General features: G+C 44.5%; 4 protein-coding genes across 5 annotated transcripts; 2 read left to right on the forward strand and 2 right to left on the reverse strand.

Annotated features, from left to right (window-relative positions):
* The first annotated feature begins 1,022 nt into the window (after window positions 1-1,022).
* Window positions 1,023-11,145, forward strand: parp1 (poly (ADP-ribose) polymerase 1). The gene is made up of 23 exons (XM_037449927.2): window positions 1,023-1,262; window positions 2,037-2,199; window positions 2,798-2,913; window positions 3,036-3,250; window positions 5,049-5,139; window positions 5,257-5,373; window positions 5,485-5,661; window positions 5,806-5,968; window positions 6,100-6,240; window positions 6,353-6,598; window positions 6,738-6,803; window positions 6,889-7,021; window positions 7,208-7,403; window positions 7,501-7,629; window positions 7,733-7,816; window positions 8,037-8,159; window positions 8,243-8,371; window positions 8,517-8,615; window positions 8,702-8,854; window positions 8,985-9,112; window positions 9,231-9,292; window positions 9,663-9,777; window positions 10,418-11,145. Exons 1-23 carry the CDS (start codon window positions 1,140-1,142, stop codon window positions 10,497-10,499), a joined length of 3,051 nt encoding a protein of 1,016 aa, XP_037305824.2. The 5' UTR covers window positions 1,023-1,139; the 3' UTR covers window positions 10,500-11,145.
* Window positions 3,277-4,338, reverse strand: LOC119195281 (adenosine receptor A2a-like). The gene has a single exon (XM_037450110.2). The coding sequence runs from the start codon at window positions 4,336-4,338 to the stop codon at window positions 3,325-3,327; it is 1,014 nt and encodes a 337-aa protein (XP_037306007.2). The 3' UTR covers window positions 3,277-3,324.
* Window positions 11,146-11,782: 637 nt separating the features above from the next.
* Window positions 11,783-20,578, forward strand: lin9 (lin-9 DREAM MuvB core complex component). 2 transcript variants are annotated; one of them, XM_037449765.2, is made up of 15 exons: window positions 11,783-11,834; window positions 12,798-12,830; window positions 13,231-13,322; window positions 14,590-14,703; window positions 15,818-15,948; window positions 16,134-16,259; window positions 16,370-16,527; window positions 16,843-16,976; window positions 17,087-17,215; window positions 17,546-17,647; window positions 17,743-17,823; window positions 17,909-18,034; window positions 18,179-18,361; window positions 18,579-18,676; window positions 19,442-20,578. In XM_037449765.2, the coding sequence occupies exons 1-15, from the start codon at window positions 11,804-11,806 to the stop codon at window positions 19,545-19,547; spliced, it is 1,644 nt and encodes a 547-aa protein (XP_037305662.1). In that variant the 5' UTR covers window positions 11,783-11,803; the 3' UTR covers window positions 19,548-20,578. The 2 variants fall into 2 exon arrangements, with proteins under 2 accessions (XP_037305662.1, XP_037305663.1); XM_037449766.2 differs by lacking the exon at window positions 11,783-11,834 and adding an exon at window positions 12,143-12,159 and having other exon boundaries at window positions 19,442-20,574.
* mixl1 (Mix paired-like homeobox) lies at window positions 20,486-22,906 on the reverse strand. Its single transcript, XM_037449770.2, has 4 exons — window positions 22,073-22,906; window positions 21,682-21,902; window positions 21,453-21,579; window positions 20,486-21,199 (listed from the first exon to the last, which is right to left on the reverse strand). The coding sequence occupies exons 1-4, from the start codon at window positions 22,167-22,169 to the stop codon at window positions 20,622-20,624; spliced, it is 1,023 nt and encodes a 340-aa protein (XP_037305667.1). The 5' UTR covers window positions 22,170-22,906; the 3' UTR covers window positions 20,486-20,621.
* Window positions 22,907-24,329: the final 1,423 nt, after the last annotated feature.

Below are 24,329 nucleotides of genomic sequence, written 5' to 3' on the forward strand. Positions count from 1 at the left end.
TGACATGTCTTGTGTTGACAAATGCTTTTCAAAGGGGCTACTCCAAACTCTTTAGCAGAGCTACCGCTTTTCAGTTTAAATGATTTCACATGGCATCAAGGATGAACGAACGCCACAATTCTCTGGACTCGATTACTTCTGTCTGCAACTTGCGCGCGTATTTCGCGGACGACTCCATTAATCGTAAATTAAGACAGATGGATCAACATGGGTTCGTCTCCAGGCTCTAAACCTCTCTCACGCTAGATTTAATTTCTCAGTTTCATGCAGAACAATAAATACACATTACGGCACATATCGACTCATCTGGCACAAGAAACCAAGTTTATGATATTTATGACACACACATTGTTATATTTTCGAGAAATGTTCTCTTTGTTAATGCCGTTTCAGTGTTTTAGAACATGTACAGGAATATTTAGGAAATCTATTGTACAGATATTTAGTCTAAAAATCAAAATCTGACACCATCATACACCACAATTGTTACACAACAACATTGCTATTTTAATAGACCAGTAATTTCGACGATAGATTTTTTAGGGTGTCAACATCTTGCACAAATAAAAATAAAAGCCTTAAATCCAGTCACAGCTAAATTAATTAGCAAACGTCTTTAAGGTCTCTGACTAAATGACCAAAAGAAAGATTCCAGAATTGCATTACTATTTTTGCTTGTTACCTGAAAATACTGTTTATAATGCGTATACCTTAATTAAGCAGCTCCCTATATCTGTCTCTTGTTGCCTTATTTAGGTATTCTTTGTAGTTTTGTGGCTTTTCAGTGTCCAATTTCAAGAAGTGGGAAAGTTTCAAATCTATCGTAAATACTTTACAATACATCTTGAAACATGAAACCTAGCTTTCAGAAAAAGCTCCTCCAAGCTTTGATCAATAAATGTCTCGTGGTAATCCCATACATATTTAAAGAGCTGCTGATGCTTTCCTGGGGGACGCTATGGTGCCGGTAAACAGGGGCAGAGTGAGAGCTCTTCTCTTTCGTCTCATCTCGATGACGCCACACAGGCACGCGGCTTTCCCTTCTCTGTGCGTTGATCGCGGCCCCTTGTCATCAGTAGAAAAGTTGGCCTCACAGTCGCTTTTATTTATTTATTTTGTTGCAACAATACTAAAAAAGTATGGCGGACTCTCAAGAGGACAAGCTGTACAAGGCGGAATATGCCAAAAGCGGCCGTGCGTCGTGCAAGAAATGCAAGGAAAACATAGCGAAAGACTCGCTGAGAATGGCCATCATGGTGCAGGTAACGCGGCGACGTCTAAACGGGCTTTAGCTTCTTCTTCTCTTCACGCCGCCGTGGCGGCGTGCGTGAACAACCCGGCCTGCTTTCCACTCTGCGGATGCACACGACGAGAGCACGAGCCCACGCGTTGTGCACTGGGGTTTTCCGGACGTGTTGTGTTAGGCCCTCGCTAGCGTCATTGTTTTGGGGTTTTGCTCACAAAGAGCCGTCAAAGGCTTTGACGTCCGACTCTTTCCACCTCGCGCAATCCTGCTCCTCGTTAAAGGGAGTTTTCATTTTATATATATAACATTTTTTTACGTGGCTGAAGGTTATTGATCCCACCTCAAAGGCCGAACGCACAGCAGCCTCGTTAACACATTGCAGAGTGAGCCTGCCTAAGGGAATGAATGAATGAATGAACTTAAGAGGCTCAGGAAGCTTCTTGTTCATGCACCGTGCAGCTGCTGCACATCCTCACCCCACTCGACTTTAAACACTAAAGGCCAGTAATGAGGGGTTATTTTTAAATAAGCAAGTTCATTATAAACAACCACATATTCTAAAGTGACAATGGCCATACACTGTGTCACCCTTTGCAGGCAAATGCCCACCTTCACCTGCAAGATGCCCCATTTTTAATGTTTGCCCGAGGAGCAGGGCTACATGAGTTACCACATATACCTTTTACATTGAAATTTAAATAGTGATGTATCCTCCGCACACGCCACCAAGAGATGTCCCGCACGATCATTGACTTTGAGCATGTTGTGTTTTGGTCTTTTGTCCGTCCAGTCCCCCATGTTCGATGGCAAAGTCCCCCACTGGCACCACTTCTCCTGCTTTTGGCTGCGAGCAGCGGCCCAGTCGCCCGCGGACATTTCTGGGTATTCTGACCTGCGCTGGGAGGACCAGGAGAAAGTCAAGAAGGCCATTGAAAGTGGTGGAGCCACAGGAGGTCAGTGCTCCACTTTAAGCCTTTCACTTCGATCCTAATGGGTAGTTTGTATGTCACCTTTCCACCATCACTCAGTCTGGCTTTGTTGAGCAGCTGACTTCATCTTTTTCTATTGAGGTTGATTGGCGAACAAAGCTTATTACACTGATACGTAGAGGAGTTTTGATTCAGTGGCATAGGATAGATTGGTGTGTGATTCACAGTCTTTCATCACATCTGTGTATATACATTTTCAAATACATTCAGATAAGATGAATCTTTTATTAGTCCCGCAGAGGGGAAATTCACAGGATTTACAGCAGGGTAGTTAAAGATATTCTGGTGGTTTGTTCTAGTAATTATATTCCGTTACAGAGAATGTGCACATATTTGCATGTAATAATCAAAACTATTACATTTGTCATAAACACACAGCTACATGCATCAAATCTGCCCTCAGAATTTAAACGGCAAACATTTTAGGAGCAGTGGGCTTCTTTGGGTGTCTGGGCTCAAGGAGAACTTCGGCATTCATACAGGCGGAGCAGGGGGTTGAGCGTCAGACTTTGTTCCTCTCGGTTCGCTCGGCAGTGATAATGGGATAACTTCCTTCTTGCAGGAAAAGGGGACCAGAAGAGTGGAGCCAAAGGACAGAAGACGCTGAATGACTTTGCCGTCGAATACGCCAAATCGAACCGCAGCACGTGCAAAGGCTGCGATCAGAAAATAGAAAAGGTGCGCCGCTCCTTCTCTCTTGCACACGGGGGAAAAGGTCCCAAATGCTCTCATTGGGTTCCATATGACGCATGTGTTATATCTGTTATAAGTTTAATGAAGGTGGACTTTTTGTTTTTTAGGATCAAATTCGTGTATCCAAGAAAACCGTGGACGCGGAGAAGCCCCAACTGGGTCTGATCGACCGCTGGTACCACACGGCGTGTTTCGTGAGCCGCAGGGAGGAGCTGGTCTTCAAGTCCGAGTACAGCGCCGCCCAGCTGAAGGGCTTCAACGCGCTACGGGCAGAAGACAAGGAGGAACTCGAGAAGAGGCTCCCGGCCGTCAAAACCGAAGGGTGAGTCCAAAAAGAAAGGGAGCCTAAAAATATTTTCTCGCAGGCGGGCCACGCCCCGTGTGTTTGCCCCCCCCCTAACCGCCATCGCCGCCGGGTGCGCTTAAAGCCCCGCCGCCCCTCCGGCAGCGCATGAAAATCGCCCTGAAGGCGTCTCTGTAAGCCGCCATGGTGTACGCGTACAGGAAGGGGTTGACGGCCGAGTTGGCGTGCGACAGGAGGATGGCGGTGAGCAGCAGCTCCAGCGGCACGGGGCAGTGCGGGCAGAGAAGCAGGAAGCAGTTGATCACGTGGAGGGGGATCCAACAGCCGGCGAAGAGGAAGAGCACCAGGAAGAGCGAGGCGGCGGTCTTCACCTCTCGGCGCAAGCCGGCCGCCGCCCTCGCCCGCCCCTCCCCGCGCTCCGAAGCGATGCGCCTCACCTGCCGCTTGACCGCCACGAAGATTTTGGCGTAGATGAGGAACATGATCACCAACGGCGTCAGCACGCACGCAAAGAAGTTGAAATAGACCATGTAGGTCATGTCCACCACCGCCACGAAGAAACAGGAGCCGGCGCCGGCTGGCGTCTTGTGCCAGCCCATCAGAGGCACGAGCCCGATGAGGAAGGCCAGCAGCCACGTGGCCAGGATCACCAGCGCCGCGTTGCGAGGCGTCATGACCGCCCCGTAGCGGAGGGGCATGAATATCGCCACGTAGCGCTCCACGGCCACCGCCAGCAAGCTGAAGATGGAGCTCTGGGTGAACATGATCAAAACGCTCAGCATGAGCAGGCACAGGTAGAGGTTGTGGCGCGGCAGCCCGATGTCCGTCAGTACGGCGCAGGGAATGGCGACCGCGCCCACGCAGACGTCGGCGGCCGCGAGCGAGACCAGGAAGTAGTTGGTGACGGTGCGCAGCCTGCGCTCGAGGCCCACGGCGGCGCAGACCAGCAGGTTGCCGGCCACGGAGAGCAAGGCGATGGCGACCTCGGCCGCCACGTACGCCACGTTGAGGTAGGGCGTAGAGGGCGGGAGGGAGGAGGTGCTGTTGGAGGAGGGTGGAGCGGAGGAGATCCGCGGTAAAGGAGTAGGAGGACGGGAGGAGTTCATAGCTCGGTGGAAAGTGCAGCGGTTCTCCGTGGTTTGTCCCTAAAGGAAGAGGAGAAAGATTTGAGTCCGATGTCAAGCTGAGCCGCTCAGTCGGGCGATGCGATGCCAGGAAGCAAACCCGTCGCTCACCAGTCCACCGCAGGAGAGGAAAACGAGTGTTCGTACTCATTGAACTGAAGAGTTACTCCGCAGCCGTCCTGATAACGCGCACACTTCTTTCTCCTCACACTAAACATCCCATGCTCGCTTTGAACCAATCTGAAAGGTGTTTCTTTATAGGAGTCCCTTCTTCCCTCGGGGCATCACTAGATGTCCGATCAGGGATGTTTGTCTTGTTTTCTTCCTAAAGGACTAGATGGAGACCATTGTTTGTGTGTGTGTGTCTGTGTGTACTATGGGGCGGCTAATGAATATTTCTTGGCAGGGCAGAATAGGTGATATCAGCATCGACACCTGGGATTGTAGAGACATGTACCTGCGTGTGTGTGTGTGTTAACTGATGAGGCTCTAATGAATTTCCCTTAATGAATGAAGGTGTCAGACTGGGGCTTGTTTGTTCCAGTATCCCTTTTGGCCTCATTTAAGATGTTCATTTGGATGTTTGTTTGTTTCATCCTCTTAATTTTTTAGTCCATGGTGAATAATTAAAAAAACAAAATATAAAAAGTTTGGAAGAAAACTTTTCGTGAGTTTTCCGTTTGGTCTTACAGGAAGCGTCCATCTGATGAGGTGGACGGACCGTCAAAGAAACAAAAGAAAGCGGAAGAGGATGAAAAGAAGAAGCTGGACGAGCTGTTGAAAGTAACCTTTTTTCCTCATTTGATTTCCTATTTTTGCAGAAGACATCACACTCTGGTTGGTGATCATGCTTTTAATACGCGCACGTGCAATATAATGTATTTTTTCTTGCATCTGCAGAACCAAAGTCAGCTCATTTGGGGACTCAAGGACAAGCTGAAGAAGTTTTGTTCAACCAATGATATGAAGGAGCTTCTGATTGCGAATGGCCAAGAGGTTCCCTCTGGAGAATCGAACGTAGGAGAGCTTCTACTTAACTCCCACTTTATTTCAAACACATGAAATACACAATGTCGTCCCGTGTGGCGTCCTCCATTAAAGCCTCGTTTTGTGTGGTCTAACCGGCAGGTGGTGGACTCCCTGGCCGATGCCATGGCTTTCGGTGCCCTTGAGGCTTGCAAGGAGTGCAAGGGCCAGTTGGTTTTCAAGGGCGACGCTTATTACTGTTCAGGGGACATCTCTGCCTGGACAAAGTGTGTTTTCAAAACCACCACGCCCATACGCAGAGACTGGGTCACCCCCAAGGTAGGTTCCTCGGGGCTCGATATGTATTTTCTAATAATTAGTTATGGTTGCACGCATTAGTATGGACGTGTCCAGGTGATCGAGCGACATCTAAAACCAATTTCTCACATTTGCCATTCGGAATATTGTGCCCAAACATTTTAGGAATTCCACGAAGTTCCCTTCCTGAAAAAATTCAAGTTCAAGCGACAGGACCGAGTTTACCCGAAGGAGGCCCCTACCCAAACCCTCCCCAAAGTCAAAGCGGAACCCTTGGCGAGTGCATCCAGTGCCCCCACGGAGTGCCTGCCAGAGGGAGCCCCCGCAGGTAAGTGATCACACCTGGATTTGCTTTGTCATCCCTCTGATTTGATTTAATCGATGGTCTTTTTTTTTTTTTGCCATCTTATTTAAATACAACGGTAATGATTCAGTGTATAATGGAATTCTGTCACACAGACAAACCTCTTACTGGTATGAAGCTGCTGACCGTGGGAAAGCTCACCAAGAACAAGGAGGAGCTGAAGGTTCTCGTGGAGGAGATGGGCGGAAAGATTAGCGCCACGGCCAATAAGGCCTCCCTCTGCATCAGCACCAAAAGTGAGTCACCGGGCAGGAACGGCAGGATTACCGATGTGCCTAACTTCCTGTCTGTGTCGCACCCGCTTCCTCCTCCAATGTTTTTGGTTTGGGTTTTTTTTCCCCCAAACAGAGGAGGTTGAGAAGATGACTAAGAAAATGGAGGAAGCCAGAGACGCTGGCGTGCGCGTGGTCTCCGAGGACTTCCTCGCGGACATCAAGTCGTCGGTTAAAGCCCTTCAAGAACTGATCTCCCTGCACGCCATCTCCCCCTGGGGGGCCGAGGTCAAGGTCGAGGCACAAGCTTCGTCTGCAGCCTCCAAGTCTGGACCGCTGGCCACCAAGAGCACAGGGAAGGTGAAGGTGAAGGAGGAGGAAGGTAAAGGACATTCTGCTGTTACTGTATATGTGTTGCTGTTATCAGATGGTTATATAAAGGTTTTGTCATGTTTCAGAGAGGAAGAGTGCCTTTTTTTTTTGGTCTGTTTAATGAATAATTCCAAATTGCATCACTGCAGGCGGTAGCAAATCCAAGAAGATGAAACTCACGGTCAAAGGAGGAGCTGCTGTGGACCCAGATTCAGGTAGACATGAGCACGCCGCATCGGAAACGCATCTTTGTCCCTTTTTGCGCCACTTCTGAAGATTTTAATTTCTTTCATTTCATAGGTCTGGAGAACAGCGCTCATGTGTTGGAGCAGGGCGGGAGGATGTACAGTGCCACGCTGGGCCTTGTGGACATCGTCAGAGGAACTAACTCTTACTATAAACTGCAGCTGCTGGAGGATGATGTTCAGAAACGGTCAGTGTGACTGGAGAAAAATCTTTTCACCTTCTTTGTTGGGCGGAGGTTATTTTTGTATTTCCCATCCATGGAATTTCTTTTCCTCTTCATTCTATTATCACAATTGGAGAAATATTGAATTTGAATCTGGTTAATTTCTCCCGAGACCCTGTCTTACATCGCCCATCGTTCCTGTGTGTCCAGGTACTGGGTCTTCCGGTCGTGGGGCAGAGTGGGCACTACCATCGGAGGCAACAAGCTGGACAAGGTCTACGACAAAAACTCTGCACTGGACAACTTCCTGGGTGTCTACAAAGAGAAGACGGGCAACGACTGGAGCTCCTCCAACTTCACCAAATACCCCAATAAGTTCTACCCGCTGGAGATTGACTACGGACAGGTACACACACGTCAACGCGCTCTCCACCCGGAGGCGGCGCATCTAACCGGGACCGGTGCATCTGAATGGGCTCTGAGGTGTTCACCTTCCTTGACAGGACGAAGAAGCTGTGAAGAGGCTGACGGCCAGTGGTGGCACCAAGTCCAAGCTGGCCAAGCCCGTCCAGGAGCTGATCAAGATGATCTTTGATGTGGAGAGCATGAAGAAGGCCATGGTGGAGTTCGAGGTCCGACCTTTATTTATTTATTTATTTATTTATTTAGGGGGCCGTGTACTTGCGAGTGAAGATCCAACAATCCAGTTTTAATTATCATCTCTCCTGTCTTTAGATCGACCTCCAGAAAATGCCCCTGGGAAAGCTGAGTAAGAGGCAGATCCAGAGCGCCTATTCTCTCCTCACTGAAGTACAGCAGGTCAGAAACCAACAACCGCTCACGGTTTACCTCACTATCGTTATTCCTCTTCGCTGTGTTCTGTGCACCATTACAATCCACTTCAACACATTCTGCTCCTTGTCCTGCTTCCTTTTCCTTCACTTAACTATCACAAGTAGTGCTTCTGCCAGGAAGCATCTTCTAGGACCAAGACCTCTGAAGCACAGTTTCTTAGTCGCTTTGTTTCTGTTCATCATAGGCTGTGTCAGACACTCAGTCCGAGGCCCACATCCTGGATCTCTCCAATCGCTTCTACACCCTGATACCTCACGACTTTGGCATGAAGAAACCGCCGCTGCTCAACAGCCTGGACTACATTCAAGTAAGGACCCAAACGCTGTGTCCCACTGATGAACGGGCGGAGTACAAATGCATCTCATAACATCCGCGCACCTCACTGTTCAGGCTAAAGTTCAGATGTTGGACAACCTGTTGGACATCGAGGTAGCGTACAGCCTGCTGAGAGGCGGGGCCCAGGACAATGAGAGCGACCCCATCGACATCAACTATGAGAAACTCAAGACCAAGATTGAGGTAAGGAGTGTGACTCCACCTTTTTACTCTTTCATAGTTATGGGCGGTTCTATTTCAAGCATGCTATTTTTTAGCATGGTAATAGAATGACGAGGTGATTATGTAAGCTAAGATTACAGTCTGATATGTATTTGTTGTTCCACAGGTTGTTGACAAGACCACAGAAGAAGCTGAGATCATTTTACAATATGTGAAGAACACCCACGCTGCTACACACAACACCTACACCCTCGAAGTGCAAGAGGTACGTCAACGTTTTTTCACATGACAACCGCTTATTATGTCGTACATTTTTTTTTAAACATTTTTTTAATTTATTTTTTTACATAGATCTTCAAAATTGTCCGTGAGGGCGAGCGCCAGCGGTTCCATCCCTTCGAGGAGCTACACAATCGGCAGCTCCTGTGGCACGGTTCTCGCGCCACCAACTACGCTGGCATCATGTCTCAGGGTCTCCGCATCGCCCCCCCAGAGGCTCCTGTGGTGAGTTCTTGTTTGAGGGGAACCGTAAACTGCTCCGCCATTTGTGCTGAAGCAACAATGTCCCATTTTATTGTATACTTTTCTCCTATTAGAACTTTGTTACAATTCCGCTTTGCTTCATTTTCTCTAGACTGGTTACATGTTCGGTAAAGGTGTGTACTTTGCCGACATGGTGTCCAAGAGTGCGAACTACTGTCACACCTCCCGGTCAGAGCCTGTGGGCCTCCTGCTGCTGGCTGAGGTTGCCCTCGGCAACATGTAAGTGACCCTCTGAGTTTAGTTCACTCTGAATATCAACTTTTTCATGTGCTTTAGAAATGTGTTGTACTAATATATAGATTAACGTCTTTTTTTCTTCTTTTTTTCTTCAATGCAGGCATGAATTGAAGAAGGCATCCCACATTACAAAATTACCTAAGGGCAAACACAGTGTCAAAGGTCAGAAAACTTTAGTGACTGCAAATTTAAATTTCAATGTCTGTTTGAGGAATAGTTCGGAATAGACGTATTTGCCTAAAAGCACAGTGTGTAGAATTTGGTGGCCTCCAGCAGTAAGGTGGCTGATTACTCATCTCAACCCTCCCCATGAGGTAACCGTGGCAACGACGTTCATGTCAGTCCGTCTCAATCTTTAATCGTCACAACACTCAATTCCGAGTAACGTATAATATATCCCCCTAAATCCTACACACTGTTCCTGATTAATAATGTGTTATTCATTAGTATGTCTGGACATTTGCAAATCAATCCTCTTTTTGATAATACATTTTGAGAAGCTTTTCATTCATCAACTTTTTGCTTCTTGCAGGTTTGGGCAGATCTGCTCCTGATCCTAGTGCATCGGTCACTTTGGATGGGGTGCAAGTACCTTTGGGAAAAGGAACCAACACTAACATTGATGACACAAGTCTCCTGTACAACGAGTATCCTTTAACAGCAACAACCACTTGGCTTATGACGTTTACAGTCTTTTTTTCCAGTTCAACCTTCATGTTTCCTGTTTTGCAATGTAATGATTTATTTAGTTTGTATGTGCAGCGTCAGAGACTTGGGCGGAACATATTGTTCTTGTAATTAAATACAACTGCATTACATTTATTATCACTCATTAAGGGTTTAGCTTTTGATTTTGCCAAGTTCTTTTTAACACAATATTCATTCTGAATTTAGACCAATGCTTCCAATCTGTTTTTAAAATTGGTACCCATTGTATCTTTGGTACCCATTGTATCTTCTAAAAGTAGGGTTGTTTTCTAACTTCCTTATTGTGATGTGGATCACTATGAGGCTTTACAAGTGCTTTATACTGGGATGACATGCCAGCATAAACTAACCCATAAGTCACTGACTGAATATCTAAGACAGGACAAGAATAACAGGTGTTCAAACCACATTGCCTCCCTAAACGTGCCAATTACTTCACAGGTCCGTAAATGTATGATCTCTTCTCTCGGATCCTCTTTCTGTTCACCTCATTTCTCTTTAATTTGTGTGAAATCTTCTTATTTGAGTCTCGAGTCTGCCGTGTCAGTCTTTTGTTTTCCTAAACTGCTGCTCCTCCAGGTACATTGTGTATGATGTGGCCCAGGTGAACATGAAGTATCTCCTGAAGATCAAGTTTAACTACCAGACGTCCCTGTGGTGAACGAGGCTTCGTCCGGACCCTCTTCACTGAAAATGAACACCACTGTTGCCTCAAAGCGCCTGGGCTTTCTTTCACTGCAACAGAGAATATTTGGTGACGGAGTTGATGTTCTACGATGGTCACGGCAAAGTTTCAAGACACTTTATTGCTTTTTCATCAGGTTTACTAGCTGCCAGTCCTCCTTAGTAACACATTAGGTGCTTAAATACCTATTTCAGTTGTTCACACAAGAGACCCAGAAATCCCAGTGTATATTGTGATAGAAGCGAGTGGTGCATTCGTAGACAGGTTTAGGGTTGTGGTTTCTGTCTCGCGGTTATCTTCAGAAGGATCTTGCTTCTTCGTTCTTAATCAAACCTTTTTAGTTCATTAAGGTTTAGTAGGGATTTTCTGAAGGTATACAATAGACAGTAGCAGCTGAGAGGAACATTTTTGTAGACCGTTGGATTCAAAGATACTGTAATAAGGTTGGACTTGTATATATTTGTTTTGTTTGCTGATCTCGTAAACTTCCTTCCTTCCTTGCTGATAAATAAGTATGTGATTTTGTGTTTTCCCGCGCACTCTGCAAAAGAAAGGGCCGCCGTGTACATCTTGGTATTTTTCTCACTTATCACAAATGCAATAAAATCTTTTCAAAATGTCATGTCTGGCTTGTGTATCATTATTTTCTTCTATTGCATCTGGGATTCACTTTCAACTTTGGGTTTGAGTACCTCTTGGAAATAAATGGGAATTTGCATGCCATCTATTATTAAATACTGGATTTTATTCTATAGGTTTTTCCCTCTTATTTACATATTAAGCCTTGGGCAGGTCATATCAGTGCAGTTCATCACACCTACAATTTAGGACATTTTAAACCCTTATTATTACAGAGAGACAAGGTATTTACTAAGGTGATTAACAATTTTGAAAGAGACTTGCATATTTCACGACAGGCTTTTTATTCTGACAATAATTTTCTAAGTCTGGTTAAGGACAATATTCACCAAGAGGAAAACTGTTTGTTGAATAAACCATTTATTACCTTTTTCACAGCAACGAATAAGAACAAATAAATCTGACTCCGGTGCTGAACGCCTATTCTGCCTGGTCTGACTCGGATACTTTCCCTTTACACTCTGTACGCAAAGTTGGGCTTGTAAAAAATGATTTTAAGTGTATATTTACATTTACAACGTGATAATTTAGTCGCCGGCTAAACGATAGACCACCTATTTCTCAAAGCACCCTCCAGATAGCGTCCCGACCCAGAATGCAATCTGACAACGTCTTTGAAAAAGCGGCGCGGCTAATTCAAGATGGCGGAGATGGACCAGCTGTTAGACGAGAGTAAGTAACAACACGGATTGAAGGAGTTCGGGCTGGTAAACACTCAGCGGTTTAATGGTGATGCAATGCACATTTGTTAATGCACTGCTATATCTGTTCATGCGATGGATATCGTGAGTTTTGGTCGGAGTTCACAAAGTAATTCGTAGACGCAAAGTGATGCCGGTCTGTCCAAGTCTGCTAGCCCCTGTTAGCAGCAGAGGCTAACCGTGGCTAATGTTGGAGTTGAGCAAGTTACTTCAGCCCCGACCGGGTAAACAAATAATGTTAGCTTAGCTACGAGCTAACGTCTGCTAGCCTTCGGTCGTAAACAGCAATAACAACGGTACTACCGCAACGTTACACACGCTAGCCACCAATGTTAGCGCTCTGTTTTTTCGGCCGTAGTTTGTTAGTCTTCCGTGACACGCTCCTTTTTATTTAACGTTCGTTAGCGGTTTGTTAACGTTACATGGTGACTCGTTGAGTATCGTTTGGACAAGACGGAGAAGGAATACCAGCCAAGTTGTTTTAGCTACTAACCGAATAAATAGTATCGTAGTGGGTTTTCTATCATATTATTGGCGTAACGAAAAGATAACGTTAGCTTGTGCCGGTGGTTTCGTGGTTATGAACGTGTTCTGCTGATGTTATGCCCGTTCTTGACAGCTCATATTGGGGCTTAAGGCCTAACTGACTGCGCTAGCTTAATGTAACTTCAGTTAACAACTGACGCCGTCCGGCTGCTGTCAACGTTTAAAGGGCAGCCTCATTGACTTATAAGCACCTTTCGTTTTACGTGTTCCATGATAGCTTGAATGAACTAATGGCATATCAATGACTTGACATTAAAGACAGGCCCCTCGGTACGCTTTTTATCACCCTGGAGCGTGTAGTATAACATTCACAGCATTTAACTGTCATACTGTATGCGGTGAGTGTGACGTTCAATCAATGTAAAGCGAGAATTGTGCTCTTTTCCAGGCTCCTCAGCAGAGGCACTCGTCAGTCTAAAAGGTATGTGGGTTGTGTTTTTTTTAACTTTCTGTACAGCTCTTCTTGACAGTGTATAAGTATTGTGTAAGTAACTACTGAGACAAATTCCTTGTATGTTGAAACACACTTGACCATTGAAGGTTTTTGACCTGATTCTAATTCAATGTGTTTAGGAATCGTATGTCCTTTATTGTTTTCAACTACTGACTGAAACGACAATAGACAATCTCCCTTACATTTGTGGCTTTATTATAATAATGATGTGTCAACAAAATGGTCTAGCCTTGTTTCACTTCAATTACCTCTTCTGTAATGTGAGAAGTGTTTTGAGTCTGGAATTCGGTAAAGAGAAGTTCTCAGCGGGGTCCTGTATCAGGTGTCCTCATACTATTTTGAATGAATGCATTTTTTTTAATTATAGAAGGCAGTTTGTCCAACACTCTGAATGAAAAGAACAGCTTCCCAAGAGCTCACAACACCAGGGGACGACATTCCTCCCTCATAATGGACACCGTAAGAGACATTTAAGATTTGTGAAGAGGAAGCAGTGGAGGAGCTTCTGTTGTACACCATTACAAATGCAAAGCTTAACAACATTACATTGCAAGTTAGTCATTACGATGTGATAGAGTACAATGCAAACATCAGTTCACCAATTACCATACTGTGAAATGAACCCCATTCAGACCCCACAGAACAGTATTTATAGGATTAATGTATTGAATTGTATTATGATACACATGTGTTTTGAAATTCTATCCATCCTCATGGCTCAACCGGACATACAAACTTTTTAAAAACAAAATGTGTTCAAGACGTTTCCCAGGATTTACTATCTTCACCTCTGTCGCTTAGGTCACAAAAAAACACCATTCCCACACAGCACATTAGGACTTGATGATGGTTAGTGTACTTGTTTAGAAGAGGTGCGGTATTCATATATAAGAATAGTTCAATGGCATTGTCTGTTACCCTGAAACAGTATTTTCCCTAGGTTTACAACTTCAGGGTGGGGGGGGGGGGGTGCAGTAGGGTGATCACTCTGGTGCTGTGAGCGCCGCACGGACATATTTGCGACATATTAATGTCAATGTGGAACTGCTGTGCGTAGAAAAATAAAAACAAATTTAAATTGCCATTATAACAGGGGAAACACTAATTAAGCTTACAAACATTATTATGAAATATCCTACTGCTCATTGAACTGCATCACATCAGGACCTAAATATGTATTGACTCAATTATTATGCATTTGAAAAAAAATGCAGGTTTGGACAGGTTTGGAGTGTGTCATTCACATGCAACTTGTCACTATTTCAAGTGCAAATCTATCCCAGCTGTATTTCTGATTGTCAATGACACAGTGTGGGACCTTTAGTAAATGCAAACCAAAAAATATGGAATTTTGTTAGAGCTTTAAATTTTCATGTTATTAGAAAATGATTTGTGTCTGAATGGCATGCTTTGCTCTTCGCGCTATTTAAATGTTACGTTTTTGTTCTGTACACAGTGTTTACTATACAGTACTGTATTTTAGTTCCTGTTTAAGTACTTACTAATTTGGTTCTGCAAGAAAAAAGGGTTCACTTGGAAAACGCATGTTTAAGTCCAACATGATTTTGCTGTTCAAATAAAAAGAAATATTCCCATTATTCCAACACTTTTACAACCGCGCATTAAATACATTTCTACAAGAATAATGCATCCAAATATTTGTTTCTGGTATGAAGTATTATTGGTAGTATTCATCATCAACATCTTTCTTCGTTTGCCCTTCCAGCCCACGCGGAGCTCAAAGAGAAGTCGTTTGTTTCGGGAGGAGGACGAGTCGCCCCAGCAGCGTCTCCCATCTAGATCCCCTCGGAGGAGCCAAAGGGTCAGCACCACACCACAGGTAAAAAGTGGAGGCCCTTCCTACTCTCTAACTTACACTCGTTTACTCTTAGAAATGTAGGCCTCGACTTAAGGGGATGTGCTTTCAAGTGTTCCTGGTAACTGCGTTCAATTTGAAGCGATAAATTCCTCATGGCATGCTATATTGCCCGAGAAATAATAATCTACATAGATTAAATCTCCTTTCAACTAATTATGGGTACGTCATTCACTATTCCATAGTGAAAAAAACTCAAATCAATTGACTTACAAAAAAACAAGACGCCCACATTGTGATGTTGAACATCACATTAACTTGGACTAGAAGTGGGCAGTCAGTCGAAAGCCTCAATGTCTGACATTTTTACAAGAGGCTGTATTGTATTATAGGAAAAACCCAAATAATTTGAGACTGCCAGGCACTGTGAGAATTGCTGCCTGCATAGAAAACGTCATGAAGCTTCATTTTGTGAAGAAGAAATTCAATCGGCAAGAGTGAATACTTTTACAGATGACTATCACAGAAGAAGAAGAATACATTGAATACAGAATTGGTATAGTATAAGCCTTACAATGTTCACATTTTTATTTGCTTCGTGTCGGGCCTAACAACACCCTCCAATTGTTACATTATTGAAGATAAATTTCTCCCCCCCCAAGTACCTTGCTTTTAAGTATTTTTTGCTTTTATAATACGTAATTGTAAATAGTTGTAGCCACCATAAGGTTCGTATCGCATTTCAGTAGCCTCGAGTAGTCCCTGTACGTGCATATAAACAGCATTGGGTCTCCTTGCAAGATGTTGCACCATCTCATTCATTCACATCGCTCGTGACGACCACCTTAATTGTCCGGTGTCAAAATCTTGCGTTGCCCCAAACCGATCATTTGCGGACTAAAGACTGAAATGACAATGGTTGCGCAAAATTGAACCTGTTACTTTGAGTGCGCAGTGATATGGAACGCTCGGGTCAATGTGAACAGGTACTGTACATTATCGCTCAATAATGTACACCCTGTGACTCCCTCTCAACCAATTAGATCACTGGATTTCATTTACCCGTAATATAATAATTAACAATTTTTCAAAGCTCTTCCCTTTTATGGAATAACAATTTTAATGTTTTGCTTTACAGAAATGTTCTAATGTGGTGACACCAGATAAGAAGGCATCCCAGAAAATAGGGCTGAGGTTAAGAAACCTTCTCAAACTACCCAAAGCTCACAAATGGTGCATCTATGAATGGTTCTATTCCAATATCGACAGGTAAATCTCACTTTGACCTTCAGAGGACAGCCATTCATTTCTACAACTTGTAATCCATTCAGAAAAGCTTTTTGATAATTTGTGATAACACTGAGCCCGGTTTGATAAGTCAGCAGCCACTTTATCAGCAATGTTTGCAGCACAATGATGTGTTCATTATGTTGTGCATCATTACTCTTTTTCAGGCCGCTCTTTGAGGGGGACAATGAATTCTGCCTGTGTCTCAAGGAGTCTTTCCCCAACCTAAAAACCAGAAAGCTGACCAGGGTTGAGTGGGGGACAATTCGGAGACTGATGGGGAAACCCCGACGGTATGTTGCAAACTTTAGGACGCGTGCTTCTGCACACCATTTTCACTCCTTGTGTCTGTCAAACATTTCAACCTATGGGAAATTGTTTTCTGCCCCGTCGACTCACTCAGGTGCTCGTCGGCGTTCTTTGCTGAGGAGCGGACAGCGCTGAGACAGAAGAGGCAGAAGATGCGCCTGCTGCAGCAAAGAAAACTGTCCGACGTGTCCAACTGCAAAGACCTCCCGGATGAAATACCCCTGCCGCTCATCATAGGAACCAAAGTCACCGGTAAAACGGCTGAAATGAACATACACCACCGTTCTAAAGAGCAGCCTGGCGCTGTGGTCCAGTGCTGCATTGACATTGGATTCAAATTCCCTAAAAAGCACCACGGTCATAAATTTCAGTGTTCGCAAGATGTCCATTCAAAAACATCAGTCAGACACAATTTAAAACCTAATTAGAGTTATCGCATCAGTGTTTGGCAATTGGTTGGAATAAAAACTAGACCCACATGCACAAGTGAGGGTGTCTCAATACTCCTTCAAGCTGTACCACCCTTGATAATTCAGATTTTCTCTTTTTTTTTCCTTTGTTCTACAGCTCGACTCCGAGGCGTCCACGATGGCTTGTTCACCGGGCAGATCGATGCGGTGGACACCAGCGCAGCCACCTACCGCGTCACCTTTGACCGCAGCGGCCTGGGAACACACACTGTGCCTGACTACGAGGTCTTGGTGAGAACAGCCCGTTGGACGAGTAACAACTTTAGTCCTTACAACCTCTTTACTATTTTATTATCCATTTACATGGGTTGTAAACCCCAGGGATTGATTGTTTTTTCCAGAGCAATGAGCCCAACGAGACCATGCCCATATCGGCCTTTGCCCAGAAGCATCGGATATCACGCTACATGCAGAGCGTCATGACGCCGCCCAGGGGGTCTTACCCAACCGCTACAACTCCTGTCCTCATGGTATCGTACCCCGATGTCTAATGAAAAATATACATCTGCCGTGTCAGTTATTTGGTGCTGAAGAAGGTGTATCTATTGCAATGGATACTTTAGCAAGCAGCCACAAATCCCAATCTAGTTTTCAATATATATTTTACCAGTGGGCTGTAAATGTATATATGCAAAAGTGTTTGGGATTTGCTAGCCAGTGGTGGCATTGACCTTAAGGAAAGTCTAGACATTCACACAATGTACTTCTGGAGAAAAATCAACTTGTTTTGAATCTGTTCCACTAGATTGCTGAAGAAGATAAATTACCTTATATTGTCTTTTTTTATCTTCTGATAACAGGACAATGACCCTCTTATCAACCAGTCGCCGTGGAGGAGCAAGCTGCCTGCTGCTGAGGGAGATACTCTGGGAGGATTTCCTGTCAAATTCCTTGTCCAAGTGGTAACTACCTCCTGTGATGAAACTGGAATACTAAAATCTGACATCCGACAACTTTGTAACCTATTCCTTGTTTATTTTATTTTTTTAATGACTAGACAAGGTTGTCAAAAATCCTCATGATCAAAAAAGACCACGTCAGGAACTTAAAAGAAATGAACACGGAGGCAGAGAAACTGGTACATCATCATTTTACTAAAAGTTGATGAACTGTGGCCAGAGATGAGTATATCAAGCCTAACTGCTTGTGCTTTTGGTTTTCAGAAGTCGTACTCGATGCCCATTGACCTTGACTTTCAGAAGCGATATGCAACCACGGTGCTTGAGCTTGAACAGCTTAATAAAGATCTGAACAAGGTTCTCCACGAGGTTCAGCAGTTCTGCTGTGAAGTAAGTCTGTCGTTGAATTTCACTGTTATTGCCCCTGAAGCTCAGCACAGGAAAATATATCTCCCTGTAATATTTCATGCCCTGTTCTGACATTCCTGGCATCTGACTTGTTAATCAATAAAAATAAAAAATGTCTCCACCCAGCTGGCTCCAGATCAGGGCATGGTTCCCGCCGACCATCCCACGGAGCTGCGACGGCGTTGTGAAGACGAAGCCCAGCAGATGGTGCAGCTGAGCAACTCGCTGAAGGACGGACAACAGAGTGTGACCAACCCCAGCCTGACGCACCTCATCTCCCGCCTCACCGCGCTGCTGCTACAGATCAAGGTAACATGGAGGAGGCGCTAGGAATACCTCAGTCCTCCTCACTGATGTTATTACGCATGTCAGGGGAACATTTGATGCACGCATATTTATGGTCGTCCATTCAAATTTTGCAGCAATATACGTTCTGAAGCGTCTTACAGCTTTTGTATCTACACTGAAACATAATTGACCACTAACCTTTTGATAACCTGTGCATTAATTATTCTTTGCTTTTCAGTGTCTGGCAGATGGGGGTGACCTGAATTCCTTTGAATTTAAATCTCTAACAGATTCCCTTAATGACATCAAGGCGTCAATTGATCCCTCCAACCTCAGGTAAAAAGACCCTTTAGTGTTTCTAGCTAAACCTCCTCATGACTAGTTCACACCACACGACTTTAGCCCTGAATTTTTACTAGCCAACAGCTTTTGTAACCCCCCCCCCCCACAAAGAGCTCAGATCAGAGGCAACGCGGCCCGAAGTTGTTGCTGTTGCACCTCGGGTGTCGGAATCTCTGTCTGAGTGTTGCTGGACTTGTTGTTGATACTAGTGGCTGTTGTGCAGTTGAATGCCGTATTAAATAGTGCTACTACTGCTCACATGCAGAGAAAGTAAGCTGCTATCGGAAGCGACACCGGCGGCATGTTCAGCCGAGCAGACCCAGTTTTGGGCTTTGAGGAGCCCGATAACTGATATACGTATGGTCTCCTCTACGATAGGGACCCAAGCCACTAGCAGAGCAACAGACAACAGAACAAGAGAGACCAAACCTATTGACACATCTAGTAACCATTAATTATCAAGTGTCAATTGGCTGGCGCAAGACCAACGTCCTTGAAAATAATCTAATAATTTTTCCCATTAAATCAAACTGCCTGTTTAATTATATAGAGTAAGATCTCAAGCGCTACATTTGTATTCTTATTAGTCTGCAGAGCTCAAAGCATGCTAAAATGAATGATTAATTGGATGGCTCGTTGTTTTAGTGGCATACACGGTAAATAAACATGTTCCTACTTGTTATCCAGATCAGTGTCCCTACTCGGTCAGCTTCAAAGATCAGAACCTTTCTGATACTATCGTCTTCTCTGTGTTTCCAGTTGCTTCCAGAATAACGTTGAGATCCACGTGGCACACATCCAGAGTGGCCTTAGTCAGCTGGGAAATCTGCACGCATTTTCCGCCAACAACACCAATGCAGTGTGAGACCCCGGCAACGTCCACACCACACAGGCGCGTGCACGGCCAGAGGTTCCGGGCCATCAATGTTGTCTTTTTGAGACAGTGCTTTCGCCTGAACTGACACGAGACGGCTCACCTGGATGCTGTGGATCCCCACTGAAAAAATATGACACCGGATGTCCCAGTGATCCGACTCTGAGTTCTTCCCGGACTCCGGCAGCTCAGCGCCGAACGCAGTGAGGATGTCACAAGTATTTTAGCCGCCCATTTTATCATATGAAAATGTTGGTGCACCTGGTTTAACACGATTCCAAAAGAACCTTTTAGCTGTTGCCACAAATCCACATCTCCAAACTGTCGATGGTTATTTATTGGTTTCATGTGCCAAACATTGATTCTTACCGTTTTTATAGTCCATATTTATTTATTTTTGAGTAGGTGTGTATGGTTTTGAAACAATATTTTGCTATCTCTAAAGTTGAGCCCTGTAAGTGTTGTGTTCTGTTGCTCCACTGATGGTACACACGGGGAGGCTAAAGAATGTTTTTATAAAGTTGTTTATTGTAGATAATTGTATAATATCTCTGATTATTAGGATTAGGATCACCATTTCTGCTCTGTATTCAGAAATGGGTTTTTGTAATTTTGTGTGCACTGAAAAGAGATTTTGGTATTTTTGTATAAAGGAGAACTCTGGTTTTCAAGCCTTTTACTCCCTGAGATGATCTTAGCATTTCCATATTTGGCATGGCTATCGCTGCAAACCCCCACACTAAGCCTTGAAATTTAAGTCAACCGTTTATTCCTTGAGAATCTCCTTTTTCAGTTTTGTAAAGTTGTACATGAGAGTGCCTCAGGGCAATTGTATATAAATGTTTCCGTCTTTTTATATTAAACATATTGCAGACCAGCAATCTGTCTAGTTTTTAGTATTTATTAACAGACATGACCATGACATCAAGTGTTGTTATTTTTTTTAACAATCAACACTTTTATTACTATTTAACAATAAATACATTTTTCTTTCACGCAAACAACTGCATACTGCCTCTTATGATACACATAGCCGTCTTTTTATATATATGCTCTCATAATGCATCACATGAAGCCACTGAGGCCGGCCATGGCCTCTGTCTCCCAGTCTGAGTCTGAGTCGGTAAAGTCCTGGGCCTCCGCAGCGTGGATCGGGGAGAAGGGACTGAACCGGTCCACTGTGGCCCTCGCACACGGATACTGGATTTGGCATCCGTTATCCTTGGGTGATGACCTGCTGAAGTTATTCTGGATGGGGATGGGAGGAATCACAACTTTCATCTCCGGTCCGATGGTCTTGTTGGGTGGGAAATTGTCGTATTCCACCAGAACCTTCGCGCCCTGGTTAACCGACACGTTCGCCTCGATCCTCGGAGGGAGCTCGGTCTCCTTGGGATACAGATGGATGTTGCAGCATGGGACGTTGACGCTGAGCTCGCGGAGTTGCATCTCCGCGCTCTTCTCTCTGCCTCCCTCCTTGTCGTAGATGCAAGAGACGGAGGTGTGCGCGTAGCTGCTGGGTGCGGCGGGCGCGCTGGTTCTGTGAGGCTCGTCCGTGCTTTGGTGCATTGTGGGTCTGAAGCTCTCCTCCAGTCCAAAGCCTCCTGTCCTGTGTGCCTCGACGCCATGATTGTTGCTGTAAACTGAAAAAGAAGTGAGGCATTTGTCGTTACATGAAAATAAACGTTGTGCATCAGTATTGATCTTTTGCTCATTCCTTAGTAAAGTAGTAGTTTTCAAGCAGACTTATTGTACACATGTAAAGTGTAGAAGACATTTCAGCAGCCAGTCATGTCTGGACGTATTAAAAAAACACTTGTGCAATACAGAACTGAGAACTTGGTGCCTGAGTGGAATCAAAACAGAAAGCCCAGAGTATGTCACTGTGAGCGTTACCGTTGTCTGGGGCCATCCTGCTCTGCAGCTGCGTGAAGGGGCCAGCAGCTGGTGTGCTCGCGGCCTTCATCGACACAGATGAGCCAACTTGGCGACGAGACTTGGCCCTTCTGTTCTGAAACCACACCTGGAAACCAGTGGGAGAGAAACGTGAGGAAAGTTAAGTACTATATAATGATTTAACAACATTAAATATATTTTAAATCAAAGGGCGTCGTTGAGACAATACCTGAATTCTGGACTCCGGCAGCCCGGTCAGAGCCTCCAGTCTCTCTCGCAAGTAGATGTCAGGATATTTAGTTTCCGAGTAAACTTTCTCCAACACCTCGATTTGCTGCTGCGTGAAGTTGGTCCTCTTTCTTCTGTGGGTCAGTATTGCCACGCATTTATCCGCCCTCGGCACCGAGTTTGCGGGATTGAAGTAGTTTGTAACATCTGCCGCTACATAATCTGTAGAGAAAGACGTGCAGACCATTTAGTTGAGGACGCGAGGATCACGACGACGAGCGTGCGCGTAAATTACGCGCGGAGCTGCGCTGTAAACCCTGATTTACTGTGACCGTTGGACACCATGCGGTTTGTTTGTCACCAGATCAGACTGTCGCTTCAAGGAGACGTACCTGAGTTCACCATGTTGTTTATCTGCAGAGGTCCCTCGTGATACATCTGGTAATGATTCAGATCCCCGACACACATATTCCCGTGAAGTGAAGACATGCTCCGCGGCGTCTTATTTCCAGCGACTGACTGAGCCTGAGACCTGCGCGCCTCGCCGCACTTAAATCCCCCCCGCGATCAAAGGTGCTGCTGCCTGCACGTGTGAATGGGCCGACCATCGGGGCCGGCTGGCACTGCAGCGGCCGCGCGCTGACTTCAGACGTCTGCAGGACGTCGGAGGTGTGAAGGCATCACACCTGGGACGGTGGAGCGGCCGCAGGTCTCTTTTAAAAGGGGCTTTAATGGAATCTGCATGCGCAATACACATCCGCAGTGAAAACATTTATCCCCGTCGGAAAGGATGAAGAAATAACTGACCTGTAGCCATCCAAGAGAGAGACAAGTCGGAAACTGCCATTTCCAAATCTGAGCCTCGTTGCAGTCCGTTTCTTTATAAGAAGCGAATTTTACCTTGTGATAATCAAATTATAAATATTATAACATATTACACCCGTTATTTCAACATTTGTCAAAGCTATGTAGGCAGATATGTTTGTGAACTGTAGCAGGCTGTATCTGCATGTGTTGGCAGTAAAGCAGGAGGACACTAAATAAATAGCATCTTGAAATGGCATAAAGAATATCCATAAGAAGTATTTATTCCTTGTTAATTGCAATTCTGCGTCCACGTATTTAGTCGTTAATGGGGGAAAAAATAGTAGTAGTACGTATAAGTTTGAGGCCTTTAGCAGTCTGCTCATCCACATTGATATTGGAGCTTGCATCCCCCCCCTGCCCTTTAATTTCCAACAAAGTTAATCTCAATACACAAGAACCTCAGTTCAAAAGCACCCATGAAGTAAGTGCTTGTCTTTCATTTGATTTAGGAGAGGAGGATCAAGTGGAGAGGTAAGGTAACATCACAGACGGACTAATTTGTTCACACATTTTTGGTTACATGTACTTTTAGTGAGAGTCCAAGCTCATATAGTAAAATATTGTACTTACGTGGGAAAAAAAGATTCAATTTCATGCAACTTGTTCAGTTACTTTGGGTGTGGGGAGACAAGAACCTCACTCTAATTGATTTGATTTTTTATTTTCTTGTTAAAATGTATGTGGGAAAATTACTTGACAGCCTGTATGTCATTTCCCATCCACAACCGCTCTTATTGATCTTTGTACTTTGACACATACAGCATTGTTGAGGTCGGACGGGCCTGTTGGTAGAGACATTCACAGTTCACAGGCGGCTTTGTCTGGGACCCTAATTGGGTATTGCCTGTGTTCACAGACCAGATTGGTATGCTAAAATCAGGCTGTTGGATTTCCTGATTCCTTTTGTAATATATGGACAGTGTTCCTGCGAGCTATCCTCAGATCACAGAATGAACATTAAATGACTTTTAGATTCATCTACATGTGTCCCCTAAGCTTTGGAGTTATGACCACAGAAAAATAGGAATTCAGCTGTGCTGTAATGGTATTGCACTTTTATTTCCGGTGTTGATAGTTTGTACTCATTCCCATTTTGTCAGCCCACGACAGCCGAGCAGAATGCTGTTCTTGACTCATGCTGGGTAGTTAACAGGCAGCACTTTCAAACATCAAACAGTAAAGCACTTTGGGATTTCTACTGGCCATTTCCAGTTGGCAGCTCATGCTGTAGACACAAACAAAAGCATGTTCACACCTTTGAAGTCTGACCACTGTTTCACCCACCGTTGAACCTGACCATTATACATTTAATCTGTAGACAGACAGGTAAGTCCTCACAAATTTACAGGTTTGTGTTAGAAAGACAGCTGTCTTATGGGCCTCTTTTTGAGTTTGTTCTTTGTGTATTTGAGGGATGATTTCAGGAATAGTACATTCATTTACAAGGTTTCAGTACTATTATGCCTATCAGAAGTGTGATGATTATTTGACATTAGCAAATGTTACTGTAACAAATTGCATTTATATTACAGCTTTTATATATATATTTGCCAAATTTTACAGATCGTAATGGTTTGTGTTTATAGAAAAAGGACTACCAGGCAGCCCTACATATTTTCATTATTATGCTATAGTTCATATTTACTCAAAAAATAAACCGAAATACATCCATCCTCAAATCAATGTATTTATGTATGTATTATATGATATGATGCATTTATACATGGATGTCTGGTTGTACGCACATATGTTAATAGCCAAGTACTTGATGGCATTGGATAC

The sequence above is a fragment of the Pungitius pungitius genome, chromosome 20 (genome assembly GCF_949316345.1).
Source record: "Pungitius pungitius chromosome 20, fPunPun2.1, whole genome shotgun sequence".
Taxonomy (NCBI): Eukaryota; Metazoa; Chordata; class Actinopteri; order Perciformes; family Gasterosteidae; genus Pungitius; species Pungitius pungitius.